General features: G+C 38.0%; 2 protein-coding genes across 9 annotated transcripts in view; one reads left to right on the top strand and one right to left on the bottom strand.

Annotated features, from left to right (window-relative positions):
* OFD1 (OFD1 centriole and centriolar satellite protein) overlaps nt 1–11,397 on the top strand; it is a 29,106-nt gene extending 17,709 nt beyond the window's left edge. For 2 of the 4 annotated variants that reach the window (XM_039714251.1, XM_039714249.1), the window contains 8 exons: nt 568–703; nt 3,745–3,845; nt 6,419–6,448; nt 7,438–7,557; nt 8,646–8,800; nt 9,400–9,570; nt 10,193–10,263; nt 11,214–11,397. In XM_039714251.1, coding sequence (XP_039570185.1) covers nt 568–703; nt 3,745–3,845; nt 6,419–6,448; nt 7,438–7,557; nt 8,646–8,800; nt 9,400–9,570; nt 10,193–10,263; nt 11,214–11,259 — 830 coding nt within the window. In that variant the 3' untranslated portion in view covers nt 11,260–11,397. The remainder of the gene's footprint in view (nt 1–567; nt 704–3,744; nt 3,846–6,418; nt 6,449–7,437; nt 7,558–8,645; nt 8,801–9,399; nt 9,571–10,192; nt 10,264–11,213) is intronic. The other 2 variants (XM_039714253.1, XM_039714250.1) reach the window with 1 other exon arrangement.
* A 414-nt stretch (nt 11,398–11,811) lies between these two features.
* The window catches only part of GPM6B (glycoprotein M6B), a 107,667-nt gene continuing 95,703 nt past the window's right edge, over nt 11,812–23,775 (bottom strand). For 4 of the 5 annotated variants that reach the window (XM_039714255.1, XM_039714258.1, XM_039714254.1 and 1 more), the window contains 5 exons: nt 22,234–22,390; nt 18,967–19,138; nt 17,010–17,083; nt 16,628–16,693; nt 11,812–14,308 (listed from right to left, as the gene is read on the bottom strand). In XM_039714255.1, coding sequence (XP_039570189.1) covers nt 14,159–14,308; nt 16,628–16,693; nt 17,010–17,083; nt 18,967–19,138; nt 22,234–22,390 — 619 coding nt within the window. In that variant the 3' untranslated portion in view covers nt 11,812–14,158. Of the gene's footprint in view, nt 15,945–16,627; nt 16,694–17,009; nt 17,084–18,966; nt 19,139–22,233; nt 22,391–23,775 lie in introns of all 5 variants that reach the window. The other variant, XM_039714256.1, reaches the window with a different exon arrangement.

Below are 23,775 nucleotides of genomic sequence, written 5' to 3'. Positions count from 1 at the left end.
TTTAAACTGGTGTGTATATATTATTCTTTTCTGCTAGAGATGGCTGAAGCAACAGGTGTGGTTTTGCTAGAAAACTCTTAAAGTCATTCTGGAAGCTTCTTGTATATATTATTCTTTTCTGCTAGAGATGGCTGAAGCAACAGGTGTGGTTTTGCTAGAAAACTCTTAGTCATTCTGGAAGCTTCTGTGGAGCTTTTTGGTGGTGTTGGAAATACCAGTCTGAACAACCCAGTGTAAATTTAAAGAGGTAGAAGAGACCATGCATGTGAGTCTGAGATTTGTTTTCTCCTTTAAATGAGGTTAAGTGCAGCTCAGTTATCAGCAGGAAGAAGTATGTTCTCCTCTAAAATACTTACAGTTGGCAGTTCCAACAGCTGTTCTACTGCATAATCTGCAAGTGGAAGGATTGTGCATTTTTTTATTTTCCTTTAAATTAGCTCATGCATTTGACTGTTTTCCTTGCTAGGTCCATGCACATTGAACCAATAATGCATGTGTTGTACAACCAGCCTTGTCTGAGAAATAGTAGGACAGGCTAATACAAATTGTGGGATTTTTATTCTGCAGAGAACATCAAGAGCTCATCCCTTACCTCTTCACAGCAGAGTGTTGACCAGGTTCTTTCTCCTATTTCAAAGCGATGTTTGCTTTCATCTTCTGAGTCTGTTCCTTCCTCGCCATCCAGTCATGGCCAGAAAATCAGGTAACATTGTTTACAAAGCAACATTTTTAACCTGCTTTTTAAAGAAAGATTTATCTAATTGTTCACAGTGATAGCTGCTTTTACAAATCAAGCAAGCCATTGATTTTATAAGTGAAAGCTTTTCTAAAGATGAATAAGGATTTCCATTTTAAATATCATGCCTCAAGTGGAACCTAGTTATGAATAAAACCTAAACACTTTCCTCTGAGCAAAACCACATCTCTTTATTTTGTCTCTGTTTTTCACATCTGTGACCTGACTGATGAGCTTTTGCTAATTGAAGCATTTGAATTTCTGCTTCCTGTTTGAGAATTTAAATCAAGGCAATTGTACATTCTCACTTCATTCATTAACAAGCTGTAATGCTAAATTTATTATTTTTCTCACTCTGAAGAGCTTGTTCACATGCCTGTTTTCAAAGTAGGATTTTCCAGTCTTCTTTGCATGTGGGAATGGGATGGGTAGCACAACTCTTCTCCTTTTTTTTTGGGGGGGGGGGATCTTTTATTTTAAGGTAAATTAATAACTTAACAAAATTAGGCTGCATTAAAATGACTTGTCTTTTGTTTCTTTTGTTTCTGTTTCTCCTATTTTGATGTCTGGAGTTCTTCTGTTCTTAATGGCCAGTGTTGCCTCCACTCTCCAAAACTAAGTATCCTGAGTATGTGTCTTCAGAAGCAGCTCTAGGACTTTTAATATTGTTTTTCTTCAGAAGAGACAGCTGAATTGTCCTTAACCTGCTAGCCATCATTCCTGATTTGGTGGCTGAAGACAGCTTGTGCTGGGGCAGCTCTAGCAGGCATTTGTAGGCCTGTCTTATTTTGTTTTTATCAAGGCCTCAACATACATTTAATGCAGAGAGGATCTCTTATCTGGTTAGAATTTTGGGACAGCCTTTATGTTTTTTGTGTTCAAAATGAGGGATATTTAGGGACTGTGAGGTCAGTTTCCTTTAAGCATTCCCTTGAGGCTGTGTCTCCTTTCCCTAGCCATTCACATTTTCTGTGGTACGTCTCAGATTGCTTGTACTTCTCTGACAGACCTTAAAAAGTGGAGGTTGAATATTAAACTGCATATTAAGGTGATAGAGGAAAATGCTGTAATCCTGTGAGGGACTGTACGTCTTGAAGGATTTTGTAGACTCCATCCTGCTTGAAGAGTGAACAAGTATGAGCAAGTTGTGTTGCAGAGGACAGACCTGGGTCTGGGAAGGCAGCTATAGTTTGTTGTTGCTTTCTTGGGTTTCTTATGACAAAGCAAGGGTATAAGGTCCCAATAATTGTGCTGCTTTCCCAAGACTTTCTCAAAGGAAAAACATTCTTTTGTTGCGTATTTTCTAATTTCATGTGCCTTGGACTGTTTTCTGTTACATGAAATATTTGAGAAATGCTTGTGTGGGCTTTTCCAGTTATTTACTCTTATTATTAGGCAAATGCCACATCACTGATGTGTATTGTGGGATTAGTTTATGACCTGTAGATTTTAAGTGGCAATGGGAACCTCACTGAAAAGGCAAGACAAGTGAATATGATGCTGTGACATCCGTGACAAGCTGTTAGAAGTCAGACCTTGGTCAGTGGGGAAGAACAATTGCTTCTGCTACTACAGGAGCTCCTTGTTTATTCATGTTCCAAGATATTAGTGCTGTGAAGGAAACCGTAAACACAGACAGGAAGACCAGTGTTGTAAGGCAGATTATTACCTAATTGTTTGTTTGTTTGTTGAGGCCTGAAGAAACCAGTTGAATGTTGTTACTGAGGCAGTGGGTTCTCTGTCTTTCTATCAGTGTTGCAGGACACAGTATTGAAGTGACATGCATGTCCTTGAAGTTTGCACCCTTAAGAATTATTTAGCACTTACCATTTCTATGAAGGAAAGACTCCAAACATGAAGTAGATTTCTAAAATCTTGAAATATAATTTACTCTGTCCTATTTAATTTACAGGGTATTTTTCCACACTGACATCACTGAACTATCCTTCTGGCAATGCAGATTTATTTATCTGTGCCCAGATTCACTTTTTGTTTGTGAACAAATCTCATTGTTGGGGGTATGTTTTGTATTGTCTGTTCTCCACTTTTGCCCTATGGAAGACGTGTATTCCTTAGAAATGGTAAGCACAAACAGGCTGTGATGAAGAGCACCAGCTGGTGTGAAGTAAGCTCCTTTATGAAGTGCTGATGCTGAATTTCATTAGTGACCTGCACTCCTTTTGCTGTTCTGGTTCTGGTCAGAGTTTAGTAGCTGGGTCACGTGGGAGACATTGTTCTTTCACATTATCCTTCTGATGAGATAAATGGGGATTTAGAATGAGGACACTAACCCCATTTTGATAGAACCCAGATTTTCACCCCTGCATCTCTTGTTTTGCCAGACATCTAATCCTAATACATGTCAAACACATCTGTTAAGATGACATCGAAATGGGAGTTAAACTGTAACACAAAACTTAAAAAGGCAAATTTCTTAGTTTCAGTTGACTGTCACAATTTATTGTATTTCTCATTTTTTATGTTTTTTGTTACTCTTTTTATTTTGTTTTAATGTAATAAAATTATGTCACATAAAGACCTTGGGGAAAGGCTGAAGGGGAATGCAGTGGACTTTTGGTAAGAACTGGATTGAAATAGCTTAAATTTCAGTCAGAAAGTTTCATGGATTTTAGGTTTGGTTTAGTCTGTTGCTTAGCATGTGAGTGAATTTCAGATGGCTATTTCGTAAGGCAAATTTCTTAGTTTCAGTTGACTGTCACAATTTATTGTATTTCTCATTTTTTTATGTTTTCTGTTACTCTTTTTATTTTGTTTTAATGTAATAAAATTATGTCACATAAAGACCTTGGGGAAAGGCTGAAGGGGAATGCAGTGGACTTTTGGTAAGAACTGGATTGAAATAGCTTAAATTTCAGTCAGAAAGTTTCACGGATTTTAGGTTTGGTTAGTCTGTTGCTTAGCATGTGAGTGAATTTCAGATGGCTATTTTGTAGAAGTTCAGCAATTATATTTATGTACTTGTTTATATTCTTCCTTATTTTTTTCAGACTTCAGAGTCAACAAACAGATAAACAAGATCTCAGTGATATTCACAAACCAGAGAAACTAAGGTATGAGGATCTTGAAGAACACGTTTCTACTCTTGAAGGTAAGTTTTAGTGCATTTCAGACAGTTTGTTTAACACCTTAGGGCTTAACAGTTACGGGATAACTGTCTTCATAGTTTTAAGACTATGGAGAGAAAAATTTCTGACTGATTTTGGAATTAGGGAAGACCAATGTCTCAGATGATGGGGTATTAAATTTCTTCATTATTGCATCTTTAGGTAAGTGTATATCGTAATAATCAGACATTAAATTGAGTTGGTTCTGAAATTTATAACATAAATTTGTTCAGAAATCTTGCATCACCTTGTTCTGATTAATGCTGAAGGTCTGATGGTTGCTTTGGAATGTTTTAAAATGGTGTAGAATTTTTTTTTAAACAGAAAAGTGTATTAGTATGTGAACTAAATTGAGGCTTAAATTATATTATATTATTATATTTGCTGCATAAATTAGAACCAGGTCATAAGCCTAAAGACAGGCTTCTGTAGCTGTTGCATGCAGTCTTGACTTTTCCTTCAGTAACTGAGGCTTAAATAGTAGTATGAATTAGAAGTTGCTTCAGGTTGCATGTAAATGTGGAAAGAAAGAACTCTTGCAGTTATACTGTTAATTAATCAACATCATTAATCAGCATCTCTGAGTAGCTTTGAAACATGTGTTTCAGTTACTGAAACCTAAATTTTGTCCTTTTTTTTTCTCTGCAGTCAGTATTTCATTTATTTGCATTTCTTCTCTCTGTTGATTGCAGGCTATGAAATGTTTCATTCTCTCTGTATGCTGCAGGGTCAGTTTTCAAAAATCTTTGATGTAACTAAGGTAGTGTAGAAAGAAGAGGGTGATCAATCTTGATGTCCTTTATAGCCATTTGTATATGGAGTGAGAAGTAGAAGCACAGTTACAGAACTTACTTAGTTTTGAGTGGCATCCTAATGTTGAACCTTAGCAGCCTTATCTTCCATGAAACTGTGGGTTTAAAGTAAATGAAATTGTCAATGAGGAAGATGTGAACAGCCAGCTAACCCTTCCTATTTCCAGATTTCATGAGGTCTGTAAAGTCCTGAGGCTTGGTGGAAATGTGGCATTGTGTGGTGTAACTAAACTCATGGCTGGTGGAGAGATTGTGGTTGTTGTCTGGGAGAGTTTGGGGTATTTTCTTTGAAACCAGTGGTTCTGTCTGGTGTGAATGTTTTCTTGGGTCCCAGACTGGCTTATTCTTTGGGTTGTGGTTAGGTCATATGGAAGATGAAGTGGAGCCCTTGTTCCTCACTCCTGACCCTGTGAGAATATGGCTTTCAGTATTTTAAAAGCAAGCAACCAAAAATATGTTTGTTTAAATAGCAGATGTGCTGATAGTGTTTAGTGATAACTGGCAGAAGAGAATGCCTCATCTGTGCATTTCTCTGTGAAGCTTTACTCATTACTCAGCTGGTTTTATTTCTCTCATTTATTTCTTTTATAAGCTTTAAATGCATTATTTGAATGTGAACCAAGCCTGTAGCCACTAATGGCTTCTACTCATCTCACATTTTAATTAGACTTATATTTATTTGTTAAATTTTGTATGGGAGACTTTTGGGAATACATTACATATTTCACTTTTCTTTTATTACATATGACAACAGACTGGCATTTTCTTGGCAATTAGGGCTGAGTAGATGCTGTGCCCAGGTAAGGTATTAATGAATCATTTGGTGATGTGTGGTGGTCAGTAATTGTAAGAGCTCACACATGCTGATGATTTCTCAATCAACAGTGCTTTAGTGGGGTGAGCCTGCATCAAAAGACAATCTTGGTATGCAGGAGGAAATCAGATGGGCTGAAAAGGGGAGGAGGTGCCTCAGGAGAAATTGCAGGGAAAGGTGGGTAAGAAAGTAAAATCTAAGAAGTAAATGCAGAAAAAGATATAGTAAAGGATGAGTTGATAACAGTAAAAAAAAATAAATCAGTGCCTTAAAGGAGATACCAGAAAATATGGAAGTCTTTTAGTCCTACTGTGAGTGAGCTCTAGAAAGAAAAGATCATCAGATTATCTTGGCAGCAACTGTTTCTGGGTGATGTGCTTGTCTTAAGGGCATAATGCATCTCTTGCTGTCCACCCTTAAAAAGGGAGTGAAAGTTACAGAGTTACCTTTTTTCTCCTTTGCAGAGTAGTTAATTTGTTTTTTATTATTAATGGTTCTGGTTTGGGTTTCTTTGTTTATGTTGTTGGCAGTCATTTTGAAGTTAGAAGTAGTATTAACTGGGACAAGTTTATGAAAGGATTTTTTAAAAAATTTAAATACTTACAGAGTTACCTTTTTTCTCCTTTGCAGAGTAGTTAATTTAAGATGTTTTCTTACTATTGATGGTTCTGGTTTGGGTTTCTTTGTTTGTTTATGTTATTGGCAGTAATTTTGAAGTTAGAAGTAATATTTAACTGTTACAAGTTTATGAAAGGATTTTTTTTTAAAATTTAAATATACCTGATGCTTATTGGTGCCTCATATGGAAATAATGTTGTTGTTGATAGCTTTATAATTAAGAGAGCGCAACAAAACAGAATAGACTTTTGAGTGTGATAGCCCATTATTTTGGTCTTACAAAACACCCCATATATAGAACTTATTTTCCTAGGTGGAGCTGGTAGGAATTCCTCTTGCTTTGGTAAGAAACTGAAAACATTCTCCTAACTTAGAATGACAGCTTGACAGAAATTTTCTGTTATGCTTTCATCTATAGTTCCTCTAAAAGAGTTTTAATTTAAAGATATTTAAACCATTCAGAGAGAGAGAGAGGCTGATCACTTTGGTTGACTTGGGCTTTTTAATGTAAAATATTTCAGTTTTATTATTATGTGGAAAAGAAAAAAAGCTTGAGACATTGCTAGTATATAAAGGATGAAAATTGATGTTTTCTAAAGATTTACCCAAAACCTAAAGAGATATATAGAGTATCTGTGCTCTGTTACACAAAGTGCTTGGGAGATTAGTTCTGTGCATTTCAGGTTGGATAGCTAGAGGTAATGGCCATATCTTGTTTTATCTCTTTTTTTCTGTCTCACATCAAATGAGATAAAAGCAGTCTGCATATTTGCAAATCAGTAATTTTAAAGCAGTTGAATATCACAGCAATGATCAAAGAGGAAGGACAGTAATTGTGGTTTTGTGAATTCAGAGCCAGCCTTGCACAGGGAAAAGATAGTACAATATCTGAGTTAACAGCATCCACCCTGTGCACTGAAGAAGGGAAGGACCCCATTAAAGATTGTGTGACCAAATAGTTAAAGATTATTTTTTATGCATAAAAACAGTGAACTGAACTTGGATATCCAATTTTCCTGTTACTTGTATCTTGATTATGTAAAGAAATGAAAACATCTTGGGTTTCTGTTGTATATTTCTACAGTTTGGGCTTTATAAACAAATGTGTTCCAATAGCTAATTTCAAAACTAACAATTCTGTAATTAAGGAAGCAAGTACAGCCTATGATAATGCTTAATTCTCAGGGAGATGATCAAGTTGAAGGGAAAAAGCTCAATTAGTGCTGATATTTTTGTGTTCTAATTTAGCCATTCCCACACTCTCTGTCCATTGCTGTGCTCCACTTTTGCAATTACAATATAATGAAGCCATTGTTCAAATTTCTTCTCCAGATCAGGGGGACATACCAGAGGAGTGTGAAAGTGATGTCTTGCATCCATCTGGGGACATTGTTGATGGAAACTGTGTCACAGCCCCTGTGCCAGCAACAGCCACTTCACTGCAGGACTTATGTGAGTTCTCAGCTCAGACACAAAAGAAAGTACCCTTTTAAAATGTCAAATGTGTAACACAGCCAAATATTTAAGAGCCTGTAGGTATGTAGGCTGGTGTGGTTTAAAAATTTTCCAGAAAGTGCCATTTCTGCAATAAAGAGAAAGAAGTCTTTTCCTTTGGTGGGTTTTGTTTTTTTTGTTTTTTTTTTTTGTATAGGGATGAGTTTTTTCATCCTGGTTTTAGTTAAATTTGGTTTTAATTTAAACATTCTTGCCACCCATCCCACCCCCCATCCAGCTTCTTGTGAGATGATTATTTTTTCTTTAGGATAATTATTAAATATAATTTCTGCACTTGATAGGAATGAGACATTAAATGTTTTGAAGTATTTTATGTACTGCTTGTCTGGATTTAAAAAAAAAATATTCTTGACTATGTTGGTGAACTGTGTTATCACAATGCAGTTTTATTTCTTTGGCTAGATGAGAATAATATCTCATATATAGTCAGCATATGCTGCCTTTCTAATTGTTCTGGATGGAAACAATATGGTTCTTTTTATTCACAGAAGGGCTTTCTAGCTTCTTATGATTGCCAGTCCTTAGTTTGCCCATCTCCCATTGCTATCTCATGCTGTTCTTTGTACACAGCTTTTTAAATACATTGGTCGTATCAGCTGCAGGTCCTGCAATAATTTTCCAAGGGGTTTTAAATACTTTGCTTTGTAAATATGAAGAATTGTATCCAACCACACTGTATAGGGGGAAAGAACACAGTAACATGGACTTTGGGATAATAAAGGTTTGTTTAATAAGAACAGCCATGACAGGAATGAGAAGTGCAGATCTGTCAAATCTCTGGCCTGTACTTTGGCTCTACTCCTTAACTCTTGGTGAGTCATTTATCAGACTAAAAAATGTTTGGAGGTGGGAAAACACATTACCCCACACCCAAGAGTAAGTTTGGTGTATGTGCAAACAATACATGCAGTTGTTTTTCCTTTGCTGTTAACGTTATACAGGAACCTGGGACTGATTTGTATGCTCTTGTAGTGATCACTGAACTACATAAATCAAACTACAGATGTTGAAATCATTTTTCACAGTGGTGCTGGATCAAAGGCACATTGAAGAACAGAACAGAGAAGTTGAGAAAAACTTAGAAGAAGAAAGGAAAGCAGGAGAAGAAAGGAAAGAGAAAGAACAACAGGAAGCTTTGGAAAGCGAGCAAAAAGAAGTGGAAAAACTTAAGGAAGAAGCGGTAATTTAATTTCTGACAGTAATGCAGCTTTGTAGTGACTTGCATTTTAGACTGTTATTTGTGTTACTTGGATAAAATTAGATTTTTATTCCATGAAGTGAAAGTAGTAGAGGAGACAGTAAGAGAGTACATAAGTTATTTTATGTACTTGTGTGATTAACCAGAGCCTCACTAGAGTGTCTCCTTATGCCAAGTGACTTTTTCACTGGAAACAAATGCCTTTCTTTCCCTGCCTCATGTAACTGGAAGCTACAATTTTATGGCCACTGTCACCGTGCTGTTGGAACAAGCTGAACATTTGCTGTCTCTGTGGTGTGGCCACTGCAGGTGGGGACACCATCAAAATATGTTCAGGTCCATCTGTCAGGACTTCCAGGGTACTCTGGGAAGCAGAGAGTATAAGGAGACCTTGAGTTTGCTTAAATCCCTTTGAGCTTAAACACTTAGTGTTTAATGTTCTGGATTTTTAGGTCCTGTTTAATACTGTTTAGATTGGTGTGTTTTACTGAGTTTAATGTGAAATTATGCATGTATTGCAGGTAGTAAGGTATAAATGTATTTTTCTAATCAGTATTTGTATTTATTTTTGTGTCTTAAAGTATATCCAAGACTCGATGAAAACAGATGAAAAAATAGAAGATAAAGAGGGAGTAAAATCTGAGCATAGTAAGACTGCTGCTGAAAATAATGTAAAGGATCCTCCTTCCAATCCATTAGAAAAATACATGAGAATAATTCAGCAGAGCAGAGAGCAGGAACTGGCAAACAAGGTGATTATTCTCAAAACACAGTCCCAAAAATATTACTGACCAAATTTGTCTTGCTAAGCATGCTTAGAATGAAAACCATATTCACATTTATTTTTTTCTTCATTTATAAACTTTATGTAACATCCTGCAGAGCAGAGTGTTTGGATTTGTATTGGAAAAGTGTGATGATCTAAAAGAAAAACATGGAAAACTTTGTTCTGTAAGGGTTGCTGGTATCCTCTGGGTGAGGGGTTTGTTAGTTTGTTTTTAAGGTACTAGGACAGTATTTAAAAGTCCTCAATTTTTAGCTTAAACTGTGTTTAAATACAGTTTGAACCTGTCAGGTTGTGTTCCTCTAACACAACAAATTCATTCTGGCAAAATGGAAAATCAGACTGTTAAAGAAGAGGTATGGGTGGACATTACTTCACTGAAGGAATGCAGGATGCTTTTGTTCAGACATGATCCCAATCTAAATTTCCAAAGTTTTACTATTCTAGATCCAGTGTAGCATTTGTAGAAATAGGGTTGGTCCTTCAGAAGATTTTTATTTTCAGTTATGAGCCTTAAAAATCCAGATGCTATTATTAGGTCACTTTGACCTAACTGGTTAGAGAAAGTGTGTTTTCCTCTTGCTTACCAGGATTCAAAAAAAGAAGAAATAAGAGAAGCATCACCTTCAGAAGGACTTCTATCTACTGAAAATGATGACAGGTAAGGCTCATGTATTAATCACTTGTACTACTCCATATTAACAAATAATAACTGTAATATATAGTTGTAATAGATTTAGTATGAATTATGTTAAGAGACACCTGCCTCCTTAGAAACCAAAATAAATTATTAATCAAAAGCAATTGTGTCAGAAAAATTTGGGATCCTTCCAATTCTTGTAGATGCAAGTTAAGCACTGTAACTCACATCTGAGAGCTGCACTTTATGATCTGTTCCAGTCATTGTGGCATTCACAACTTTTTATCTGCAATTGAGCAGCATCCAACTTCCTTCACAGGGAGCTGGAGTTTGAGGGATTGTTCTTGGGTGATGTCACCTGGGTTTGTCTGTGCTGCACCTCACCCATAGTCTGTTCCTAGCTTTGATTTTTCAGTAGCATTGTGGACTTTTATTCAGAGATTCTGTCTGCCTGCACTAAGTCACAACAACCCAGGCAGTTCCTCTGGTTCTCTCTAGGCATTGATAAATACAGATGTTTGTTTTAGTTGCTTGCCAGAGAAAAACTAAACAATCCTCCTCTAAATCTTTCAGTTTGTTCCAAGATGTAGAATTGAAAATAAGCAAAAAAATATGGAGCAGTTAGAAAACAAAACCTGTAAAGGTTCACTGTAACCATAGTTCTGATTCACTATTGTCTGTGCTGTTAAACATAACAGACCCTACCCTGCTGCTCCTGAATTGGCAGCAGTTGTGTTGTTTTCACTCAGTGAGCACTACAGAAGATAGTTCTGCTTTTTGAGGTATAGGTGATGGCTTTCAGTTAATGAAGGCCCAAATCTTCCTGCTTTTGGGTTGGTTTTATTGCCAGCAGTTCACTGAAACAGCAAAGGCAGTCTATTAACTTCTGTTTTAAAATGACTGTTAAGATTTAAGATAAACTACATTGGACTCATACCACTTTATTTTCCTCCCTCCTGTAATCAATACAGTCTTGCAGACATTTCTCATGGAGATGTGGATGAAAGCTTCTGGTGAACAACAGCAACTGATTTTTTAATTTTTATTATTATATGAGAGATATTTTTAAAGTAGTTTTGTGCCTTTAATAAATGTTAGGCACCAACACTGTAGGCTGTGTAATTATAAATTAATAAAGCGGATTTTGATCTGTTTCATCACTTCAGTCATTCATTTCAAACAGGGAGTCCTGATGTTACTAGTCCAGGAGGAAGCTCTTGGGTGGGGTGAGAGAAAGAACAAAGCAGGGAACAGAAACTGATCAGTATGTTTGGGTAGATTTGTGTTGGCACTGAATTCCTCTAAACTTTGTCAATTTTGCCAACCCCCGTCCCCCAGTGTTTCAAAGTGTGGATGAAAGAAAAAAATTCCCTCATCATCACCTGCTTTTAAAGGTGTCCCGTGGAGGCACTTGGCTCACACAGCTTCAGAGCACTGAGTGTGACAGACCCAAATTAAGGTGTCCCTTCTGCTGCACAGCAGGGGCAGGAGCCACTTTCAAAAGCAGCCCCTCTCATGTATCACCTCGTTGGTATTAACCAGCCCAGAATGGAGAGATTAAAATAAAAATGCTATTTAACTCATCTTTATTTAAGCTTTGTATTTTGTAGGTAGATTATAGGCAAGATCATTAAACTTTATTTACAGTATAAAATACAGTAGTTTTTATCAATGAAGTAATTTTGGGTGGCAGCATATATTACAACTTGCACTGCATTTGAGGCTGCTCATCTTGACCTAACTACAAGAACATGAAGCCAAGTTTGACAGAATTTAGGGGCAAAAAACCAAAGTTCTGTCTTGAATTTTCTGGATGTTTAAACACAATGTACCAAAACTGTGACAGATAGAAACTTTGCTTTTTGAAATGAAGCTAAAATGTGATGTGGTGGTTACTCTGATTTTGCATGCTGCTTAATTAGCTGTTGCAGCCACTCTGGCCTTTACAGAATTTCTGAGTGGCTGCTCCAGTCGGATGTGGGGAAGGGGTGGTGCTTGTTGCATTATGCTGGCCTGGAACAACTACCACTACTGCATGCTGCACACTGCTGCTGCTGCAGCTGCACCTGCAGAGCAGCCCTGCCCATGCAGGAGGGCAGGCAGCTCTGGAACAGAACGTGTTTCACCTCAGATAGAGACATAAAGCCTAGAGATGCACTGCCATGGAGTAGCTGTAGGTCTGGGTTCAAATAAGCATACACAAGTGTTGGCTATTATCTACAAATATTTATTTTAACACTTGGATGTAACTACAGGAAGCCCTTGGCACTGATAGAAAATATTGATTCACTGTTAGGTTACAAAAATTTATACATAGCAAAATTTAATGCTCTTTACATAAAAATATTAGACTACTTAAACAAAACTTCAAAAACTCCCAGTAATAGCTACACTGAATTAGAAAAGAATTAGGCTTTAAGACACTGCCTCCATTATTACCCTTATGCAAACACTGGGCTAGAACATCACCTGCATTGCTGTAGAAATGTCTCCTTCATGCAACAGGTAAGAACATACACTAGGCTATTTTGTCATATTTGCTCTACATCAATCAACTTTGCCCCTTTTTTGAAACTGTCAAATTAGACTTCAATAGTTAACTTTCAATAGTTAACAAAAGAAATTATATTTGAAGTTAATACCCCCCAAAAAATGCCTTTTCTCTTAATACTGATTTGAAGGAATTTGTGCTTCCTTTGATGTATATTCAGCAAACAGTCAAAACTACCAAACCACATGTCAGCTTAGCAGGGGTATGACTTGAATATTTAATTTTTTCAAATGAATGATGTATTTTTACTTTCCCCCCCCAACATTTATATATATATATATATATCATATAGAACAAACACCAAATATACCATCACTAATACTCAAGATATCACTGAATGCTTCTGAAAAAAAACCATTAATTAGAAGGCAGACTTCTATGGGAAATGACTTTAAAATGGCACCAGTTTGTTTGTTGTTTTTTTCTGAACACCACGTTTTCTTAGTGTGCTAATTAATTTGTAAAAAGGAAAACACGTAAGCACTGACTATAAATTTGCTAAGCACCAAGATAGAGAAAGGTGGACATCCTGTATTATTTTTATGGCTGCAAATTTTATTGTTTGTGTAAAACTCTGCAAACTTTCTCATCCGCTCATTTGGAATTGTCAGATCAGTGTCATTTTAATAAGGTAACACTTTCACTTACTTAAAATGTAGGATAATGGTCTCCTGCCACTATATAAATGCTACAACATTTATAGAAAATAAATATTAAGGCAAAGCTGACATTTATTTTCAAAGAAGGGGATCATTATCCAGATCCAGGGATCTACATTCCATTAAATAGTTAATAAAAAGATTAGAACTTGGGCGATGTGCCTGACCCTCAGGTGAGCACAGGGCTGTGAGGTGGCACAGGAGCAGAGCTGCTCCCATGGCCCAGGTGTGGGGCACTCCCAAACACCCCCTGCACCACCTGGAGCTGCTGCAGCTGTGCCATCACACACACAGGAGCTGCTCCCAGGAATCCCAGCTGGGCAGGGCTCCCTGGGGAGGGGCTCAGTCACACCCTGCACGTGCCCGAGGTCTGCACAGATCTGCTGCCTGCTCGGCTGGGGCAGGGCGTCATGCTCTGGAACAAGTCAAATATTAAATACCAAGTCTCAAAGAAGAATAATTTGGTCACTTTTTGTAAAGTGTTGCCTTTTAAAATGCCTGGAATAAACCCTCCATTCTCTTTTAGAAAGGATGGAAGATTACCAATGGGATGATTTCCCTAAAAAAGTTTTCCAGGAGCTGGAATGTGAAGCTTTTACACTTCTCTCTAATTTTGTTTGCTAGACACACATCTGTACTGCAGAGCAGCTATTTGCTGATTTGTCAGAGCTACAGAACTCTTCTGGTGAATTATTGTGGCAAACATTTATGTGTAAGAATTGAGTTGCTCTTTTGACCGAGACTGGATATCCTGAAGCTCCTGCTCTTCTTTTGCTTTGATATCTTGGTAGGCCTGCATTTTGCTTGCATCCTTTAAGTAGGCCCAGTTAGAAGACAGTATCATGAGGAAGTGGATCTGGAAGAGAAGGGTGAGCATGATGGCGAGTGAGCATGTCAAGAGGCAAAGCAAGCTGCTAGTCAGATTAATAGACGCTCTTTAAAATAACGACCAAAAAATAGTTATTCTACGTTAATAAGCATTCTGTTATGAAAACAAGCACAGAGGCTATTTTTCAAAGATCTCTATAATTTGGCATGCTAATAATTCAGTTTGTTATTCACAATTTAGAGAAAGTTAGTACAACAATATTAAAGTGAGCTACAGAGTTGTACGGGTCAATTAAAATGCAGAATGGGGGGAAGCAGGAGAACAGTTTTGTACGTGGCAATATATGGAATCTGTAAACTACGAGGTGCTCAGAAGAACTGCTCTCTAAGGTCGTGGTGTTTATGCATATCCAAGCCCAGAGCCCGGCAGGTCTTTTCCCCCAACAAGCAGATGAGAATTCCACCCTCCCCCTGGAAGAAAACCTGAAACTGTGAACCGTTTTATTTACGTGAACAAGGCTACATTAACACATCGAAAAATTAAACATCAAAACATGAGTCCAAAACTAAGCAAAAGCATGCAATGTCTGGGTTAAGAAGTCTTAATCCTGTATTTTTATAGCTACATTTTAAACTTCCATTGTCCAACTTCAGGTGAAGAGTTGTATATAGCAAACGGTTCTCTTTTTAAAATTATTACGTGTTTGTTTTTCTAGTTTGTGCATTCGTCTCTTGCCAACTTCTTTTGCCCATACTTCATGCAAAAACATCTACATCTGAAAACACTGATTCACTTCTCCTTCATTCTTCCCCCCAACACTGTGAACAGGTCCCTGTGATCTATGCATGGTTTTGCTTCCTGTGCAGTCATACTTACATTTTTGAGATCTGGCTACTGAGAAATCAGTTACTAAAGTGCAGCCATACAAGAACAGAAGCTATTTATATGCTGTTTCTTATTAGTTCAGGGTCCAAAAGAAAAAATGTGATTGTTTTACGCAGAGCTAAGACAAGGATTTATTTTCTTAGATTAAGAGTATCATTTGGCATGCACTTAAGAGTAAGAGAAAATAATTGATTTCATCATCCATGGAATCACTTGGAAACACAAGCAAATTAATTCATAATACCTGGGCTTCTGACCTCTGCCAACACAGACTGGCACTACTTGATTATTCCTTTTCTTTCACACCATATATATTTTGCATGCTTAGGGGCATTTGTATTTGGTGTTCATGGTGAAGAATAAATTAATGCGTCTGACCCTGAACTGTTCCAGTATTTGTTTGAGATGACTGTCAGAAATCAAGTGGAGACCTGAAATTAAAACATCCCCTTTTCAGAAGGATGCTTTATAAACACCCCTACAGTAACTGAATCCTCTCAACATGAAAAAATAGCCAGATCTCATCCACATCATAGTTCATATACAAGAAGTCATTTCATTAATTTGATAAGCTAAACGATGCTTACTGAAGCTATTTACAATTACTGTAACAAAATCCAAAAAGCTAGACTTTTAGTCTAGGGTGTCAGTGGTATTTCAAGCTACGCAATGCAGCTTTTTACTGGGCTTATACAATTTAGAATTTAGTGCAGCAATCTTCCCGACTCTTAAACTTCAAAACAGCATAGTTATATGTAGTAGCCATCATGTAGATCAGCTGGTGGAAGAGAACAAAATACAGGAGAGTAAGATACAACAAGGTGACGGCTCAAGCCCACTTGGGCAACTCTCGATACTTTTACAACAGATGTTACTCTGATCTCCTTCCAGGGTGAAGATGCAAATAAATAACCTGCCATTTCTCTGGGGAGGATAACCCAGTGCAAGCCCTAAGGCCATGTTGTCAGCCAGTTGTGAGTGTTACACCAGGGCTTGGCTGGCACGAGGTTAGAAGCTGGCCACTAGAGGAAGCGTTAGCCATGGGAACGAGTCATCCCCGCCCGCGCTACCTGGACCGGGCACTGCAGGGTTGGACCAGTCAATCTGCCTGGCTCCAGGCAAAGGAAACCAAGAGGTTATAAGCAGCTGATCAAATAAACTACAAAATGAAAATAAATAGTGGAAATAAAAGCAGAAATAGTGGATAGAAGTAGGATTTTGAAAGGACATGCAAATCATCTTTTTCTAAGGGGGAGGTGGGTTAAAGTGACTTCCTAAAGCAAAAGTTGGGGACCTGCTGACTTGTGATGACCAAACCATAACAGCAAATAATGGTGATTACACCTCACCACCCCCCATGTCTAGTATCATTATCTTTTATATATACAAAATTTAATATTAAAGCATCTTAAGCCTAAAATGAACACTTTTAATTATAAAACAACAAAAAATACTACCCACCAATGCTATGACAGTGGCACCAGCTCCAGCACAAGCCACAATGAACAGGTGATAAGACATGTAGAACTAGAGAAAAAAGATGTTAAAAACATTGAAGTCATTCATTAGGAATGCATTAGGAAATGCATAATAAAATGCTTTTCAAGTGTTCAAGAGAATAAGGATAACAAAACCATCTTTGTAACATGGTAGCAAAGCTTTAGAAAATAAAAATCTGAAAGGAACTTTTTTTGGATGATATAACAGTTACTTAATTGTTACAGTTAAAGCAATCTCTTTATACTACTAGCATGAGTTCTCTTCAGAAACTTTAATAAAGTATTTATTACATGATGCCCAAGTGACTGTGGGCAAAAGCTGCACACAGGTTACATTTCTGTACCTCATTCGTGTTGCAGATGTTCTCTAAAATTGGGCCACAGGCTTTGCCAGGTACAGCATTCCAAGGGATAATACCTGAAATACCACAGAAAAGAAACCACTAACTTTAGCAATCAACACATGCTGTCTATTCCTCTCATCTTTTTCACCCACTTGCCAGTTGTGTTCCCATTCTGGGTGTCCCTGCGTTGACCAGAACAGCTTGGAGCTGGCAGCAGGAATTCAAACAAATCTCTCAGGTTATGCTTTCTCCTCACACTGAGGGCTGCTGCGAAGGCATGATCTCAGATGTGGTTTTCCCATCTGGCAGCCAAACAGTTGGTTGGGTTTTTGCACTTTGGGTCCAGTTGCACACTCTGCCTACTCCCTCACTCAGCACAGAAGAGAGAATCTGCATCTCAGAGGTACTTGGCGCCTTTCAGGGTAGCACTTACTAGATGAGGTTCTACTTGAACAAGAAACTACTGTGGAAGGGTGTGAATACAGAGCTAGAGGGAAGAATTACAGGATTTTTTTCTGATTTAGTTCCAATAGGTAAAAAGCATCAAGTGAACACTGCTACAAGAAAGTTCAGTCTGCTGCACCTCATATACTCCCAATTACTTTTCTTACATGATTGCAAAGTCTGAAAAGTCAACAGAATCTAGCAGATTCAAAATGACATAAACTTCTAGACCTGTAACAAATGTAAAGCTTAAGCAAAACCTATTTGAATTAAGAGAAACCCAGTTTGTTTTCCCATGAAATTTTGCATTTCAACCCAGCTGGTTGGAATTAGCAATTCTACATGCGGGAGGTCATTGCCATTATCTCAGGATGGCATGGCTTTCAAAAAGATTGTATAGGATTTTCTTCCAAGTCAGCTTCTTCTCTGCAACTGCTGCTTACAATTCCAGCCTTTTAGCTACTGCTTCCACCCAAAAATGTGAGGAAAGTTCAGTGTTGTCTGTTAGGGAGCTGCTGTCTCCCATCACGCACTGAAACCCAAATGGTTTTACTGATCAGGGGAGCAACACAACCCTATACAGCACTAATACAGCTGCAAAACAACCAGGAGAAGCAGGAAGGTGGAGGAGCACATCTCCCTTCACTCCTAGGCTTTGCTGCTGAAGAAAATGTCTTCCCAGCCTCTTGCTGTGAGCTGCTAAAATAGAATGTATATGTTTAACTGATTGGAAGACTTGCTTTTAAAATTAGTGCATCTTTTCTTCCACTGCACTTACCTGGACAGGAGAGCAAAGTCAAGCTTTCTTACTTTTTCAACTTTGAATCCATTTTCTCAGCTTTGAATGACTTAGTCCAAAGAAAGAAACATTCCTAGAAAATGCTAGCTAGAATGAAGCCAAAAGTAATGGTGACAGAAGATCTTCTGCACAAGGGAAGCTGAAAAGATTAACTTCAGGAAAAACTCACCATTAAGAAATTAAAAGCCTGACCTTATTTTAAGTTATTGTCCCAGCTCCCTCAGATTTCTACGTGTCATCAGAAAGTGGTATTAATTCATTATTAGTTATGGCAGACTTTAATTGCAGGTTTTTGTTTGTTTAACTGAAAGTAATTGTAAGAGCAACATTCAGACATTTACTTCATCTTTAAATGTAAAACAGCTTTCTGAAAGAACAGAATATATGCATATGGGTTCAAAACCCACAATCTGGTTATCTATTTCTCAGCACTGTGTCCAAGCAGTTTATTTTGAGGCTGATCTATTTTCAAACCTAATATTGCAGTATTGGAAACCAGTACAAAATCATTTCAGATAAGTGACTTGTCAGTTCAGTTAAATTGATTGCATCTGGAAAGAGATCAGTGTAATGTGAATTAATTAGAAAAGTAATAGCACATTCAGAGACAGAAGATGCTTTTGCATTTGATTCATCTGATAAGTCTGAGACAAAACTACTGAAGACAGAGCAGGGAGGATGGATAAAGGATTTAATCAGGATTAAAACGAGTACCGTATTGCCTGATGTCCACGCAGATCTGGTCCCCTGGAACTGTCACATTGCTCTGAAAAGATTTGATGACTTCACAAGTTGACCAGATGTTATAGAACATAAAGACAGGCACAGCAGAGAAGCCGAAGACCCCGAGCCAGGCCACTCCAAGCACATAGGTGAGGAAAACAAACTGGGCAGAGAAAACACAAACATTTTGTGTTTATTCTTTGAAAAGACTAAAATTATCCTTAAAAATGCTTCAAAGTAATCTTAAGCACACTTTCAGAATTCAAGTGAGAAAGCATTTCATTTTCAAGCGCACAAAATCAGTATTCTCATTGCTTACAAATACTTTGGTAGTTTAAGTACTACAGAGAAAGTAATTCAGACATTTCCTTTTTCATCAGCCTGCTTGAGTAAACAGATTGCCCTCATGTGAAAGAGCAGCCCATTGATTTCTCAAGATTCTCAGCTAAGCAGGGATGCTGCTTGTAGGCTAAAACCAATAAATTCCAACAAAAATCAATTTAAGGGTTTTTTTTTAAATTAACTGTAACATACTAGCATTTCTATACAACTTGCAAATCAAAACCATGCAGTGAATCAATGCTCATAGAGCTTCCCCACACTCCCCGATGTATTGAAATCAATTTGGAATGTAACATTTGAAAATACCTATTTTTGCAAACATGCCATGACCGTTAAGAGCAGATCAGAAGGATTCAATTGGTCTAATACTCACTGCCAAGCAGAAAATTAATTACTTCACCTTAGAAAATCATGGATTTATCCACTAAAATTTGCTGGTTTGGGATTGCTCTTAAAAAAAAAAAACAACACTACATACATGCATTTTCTTTGGTTAGATTAAAAGATGTGGCACTGATTGCTTTGCAAATCTCCAGCTTCCTCCTCCCACTAAGCTCCTTCCCTTTTTCCCTCCTCTTCAAAGTGTTATGGTGAAACAGTAGCTCTGGCATCAGTTCCTAGCTCCCTCCTCCTGGTGAGACCAGGGTTTGGATCCCACTTGGAAGGTGGGGGAATGCTGTCACATCTCCTGGGCTCTCTTTTCACTGTTTGCTGTGGCTGTTCTCTCAGCTGGAGGTGGGCTGGAAAGGCTTCACTTTCAGTAAAGCACTGGTGCCCTGCTGTCCTAAAATTTGTGTGCCAGAGGACAAGAGCAAGGAGGGGAGAGGCTCTCAGGGAGGAGCATTCTCAGCCTGACCCCAAACCAAGGGACTGAACTAATGCTGAAGTGGTGAAGTTTCTGCATCCCCACAGGTTTTTTCCAGAATAACCCTACAAGTATTTGAGCAAAAGCTGAACATCTGGTTAGGTTTCAGTCAAGGGAGGTGGTGTGTGGGGAGGTGGAAGTTCTTGCAAAACCGTGGCACATAAAACCCCAGACTTTAATTTATAGACAACTCAAATGGAATAACCTATTTCATATTAGACAGCACCACACACCAGACCTGTATGTTTTGTGTGAGAATTGAAAATCCTCTCTTTGGATTTTGGGAAGGACCAAGTGGTCCAGGTTAAAGGATTTCTGTAGACACACTACCAATGCAACATGAGTTTGCATATGTGTATGTGGAAGTGTGCATGAGAGGAAGTGCACAAAGCCTTTAAATCCTAAAATAGCCAGGAAAAAATACACTCACTCTCACATTTAATGTGATAACTGTGGGAAATGGCTATTCTGCATTACCAGAGCCAACACAAATAATGCAGGGAAGATGGAAGTTTGTCTTCTGTAGCAACCTTGTGCAAGATGGGACTGCATTTCAGGACTTTGCTCAGTAATGCAATGAAAGAAGTAGAGGAGCTCTTGATCAAAATGGCAAAAGGTCACTGTATGTCCAAATGCCTGTTGCCTGTACTCAGCTGCAGTCACTAGTCTGTTAAACATTTTATCTCCTCACAAACCTTGTTCTAGCCCTAAGGTTTTACACAGCAGCAGACAGGCACTTTTCCTGTCACCACCAAACATTAATGCAGCTTATCAGAGCTCCAAGCCATTCCTCAGCTGGTAAATTCTCTCCTTCACTGTATGGACAAACATGAAAACACATTTTTCTGCCCTATTTCCACGTGTCACACTGCTATTTGTATAAGCAGCTGACAATCATGTGCCTGCCACTACTCAACTGCACAAGCAATTGTCTGCACGAATGAGATGCATGGATGTGTATGTTTCTACTTTATTTTGGATCTTTTGAAAAGATCCAAAAGATCACTGCTTTAGATCTAAATTTGCTCCTTGGTGAAGACCATACTTGAGAGAAAAAAAAAACAGAGCAAATAGCTGCTTAACTGGAAAATTATCAGATGCCTTATTTTTATTAGCTCTTGAAAAATTCAGTAAGTACCCAACAGCACAGTGCAAAATTGCTAACTCTCATGAAAATAAACATGCATCTCTTTTGTATTTAACCAGCTGAAAGTACATATTTTTTAAGTTCAGGATATAGACTGTATATTAAAATGCAACAATCACATCAAAAGCCTCTTCTCTTTTCACCCACACTTTCCCGTGGGCGATCTGTCATACTGCTTAGCTTCCTCCATAACTACGAGCTTTGAATTCAGATTTTCAGTAATAGCTTTGAAATCTTCTCTCAGAAACATAGTTATGGCTGTTCTTGCAGAGTGTGCCCTTGGGGACAACGTGGGTGAGAATCTGAAGTTTTATTTTTAGTTAAACTTTGCTTACAATTTTGTTCTAACACAGAAGTATGCTGAAGAGAATATGGCTGGTAACTTCAGGGCTTTGCGAAAAAGCCTCGCTATTCTATCTGTCTGCCTTTTGCCATCTGCAAATCAATACTTGATTCAAGTGCAAAGATGTTGTGAAGCTTCATTCATTCATTACTGTTTGTTGAAGGATCCAGACACTCAAGCAAAATTGACTATGGAAGTCAGAGCCATTACAGTTTGATATTTAAATAGCTCTGCAAACCACAGCCATTTTACAGTCGGCCTTTAAGCATCACTCAAGTGTTCCATGTTTAAAAGTATGAATTTGATTTTGGCTCATATTAAGTGCTTTAAAATTAGCAGTCTCCTCAGTTTACTTTAGACCAGTGGGTTCAGCTTTATGACAGGGGAGGCCATGGCAGCCCCCACCCAGCCTATCTGCAGCATTTTGATTTAACCAAGCACTCTTGAAGTTCAGAGGAGAACCAAGCCATGGACTGACCCTGATCACCCACAAGGAGTCAAACCAAGCCCAACAGGTTTTAGCCAGCAAAGACTGATGTTCCCACTGCTGACCCCACTCACCATTCCACTGATGCAGCGGCCACAGGCTGTTGTTTTGAACTCTCCATGCAGCTCCTTCACAGCACTTGTTGTATAAAAACCTTCCGCCAAAAGGATTATGCCATATAAGAAGAAAAATGATGCAATGCCATAAATTACATACTGCATTAGCTGTATTCTAAAATGGAAAAGAAAGAAATTATGTAATTAGATTTCAGTCCTATAAAAACAAAGTCAGTCCTCTCAAATTAGAATAAATGAGAGACAACTCCTAGAAACAAAGTTCAAGGCTCCTTAGCATTTTAAGCAAGCAGACTGCAGGAAAACACTGTTACAACTGTGCCCCTTCCCAGGTAAGCAATCTGATGTGCATTAGTCCTACATCCACCTGAGCATCTCCTGTTGGTGCTGCAGTCCTTACACTGGTGTTAGTCACCATGGTAAAGCTGCAATCTCACACCTCCACCATGGAGGTTTTCCTTTTTCCTCTTACTGCTCCTGACACATAACTTGGGACTGGCTGACAGGGACAATGCAGGGCTTTGAAGAGGCAAAGCCTGGAGCTGCACCCCTGACTGAACTGCCAGGCTCTGTGGTCATTCCTTTGGCCTAGGGAAAGGAAGCAGTCCCTGAAATTCACCATCTCCACCCATGAAATCCGATTAACTTATGTTTGCAAAAATTTCTGAATTCAGCAATATTTGTCTGATACAAAACTCAGCAAACTTCATGCAGTGACTTCTCCTGAGGCTGCTCTACAGCCTGGAAGGGTAATTCCAAGTGAGCTGGTAGTTTCAGTGCTTTAAGTCACAGCACTGCTGAGTGCCTCAAAATGTTAATTTATTTTTTTTTAATGGAAGAGTTATTTAGGAAATGCTGCCGTTTTAGGTACTCTGGAACCACTCAGAGGAAGATCATCCCAGGGCACATGGTATAAGCACTTCCCTCAGATGTTATTTGAGAAAGTTCTTGATTTTTTAAAAAAATCTACCATCAGCAATGACACTCTAACAGTATTTTTCCTTTAGCTAGAATAGGTAGATGAAATATTATCAATCGGATTCTGTATCCAAAGCTAATTATTTTGGAGGACCAGAATTCCAGATCTTCCATACAACATTTCTGGTCCTCAAAAGTCATATTTTGTTATTAGCAAAATTTCCCTGGAACTTCCTAAAATGAATTTGATTGTTGGGATGGTTATTTTTGATGAAGTTGTTCACAGAACCAAGAGGTTAATTTTATACATCCACACTACCAGTTTTCTGAGCATAAATATTCTTTGCTCAAGATATTTTTTCTGATTCTTGCCACTCTCCACCAAGTAGCTGCTGGCATAGATCTCCAAAGAGCATCTGAATGTTTTACCTTAAGGAAAATTGGTGACTACCATTTATATAGTTAAATGTTACCCTTGTATCAAAATAGGACATTGCTCATTTAAAATTTTACGTGGGAAATGTTATCTTTGTTTTCCAAACTGATTAAAAATAACTGGATAAATCTGTTACATCTATGCTGTAAAGAACAAAAAAATTAACTCAGGATTTGAGAGAGTATAGA

This window comes from Passer montanus, unplaced genomic scaffold, assembly GCF_014805655.1.
Source record: "Passer montanus isolate IOZ18808 unplaced genomic scaffold, ASM1480565v1 scaffold3, whole genome shotgun sequence".
In the NCBI taxonomy this organism is placed as follows: Eukaryota; Metazoa; Chordata; class Aves; order Passeriformes; family Passeridae; genus Passer; species Passer montanus.
The sequence above is the reverse complement of the archived record's forward strand: the minus strand, read 5'-3'. Positions and strand labels throughout refer to the sequence as shown.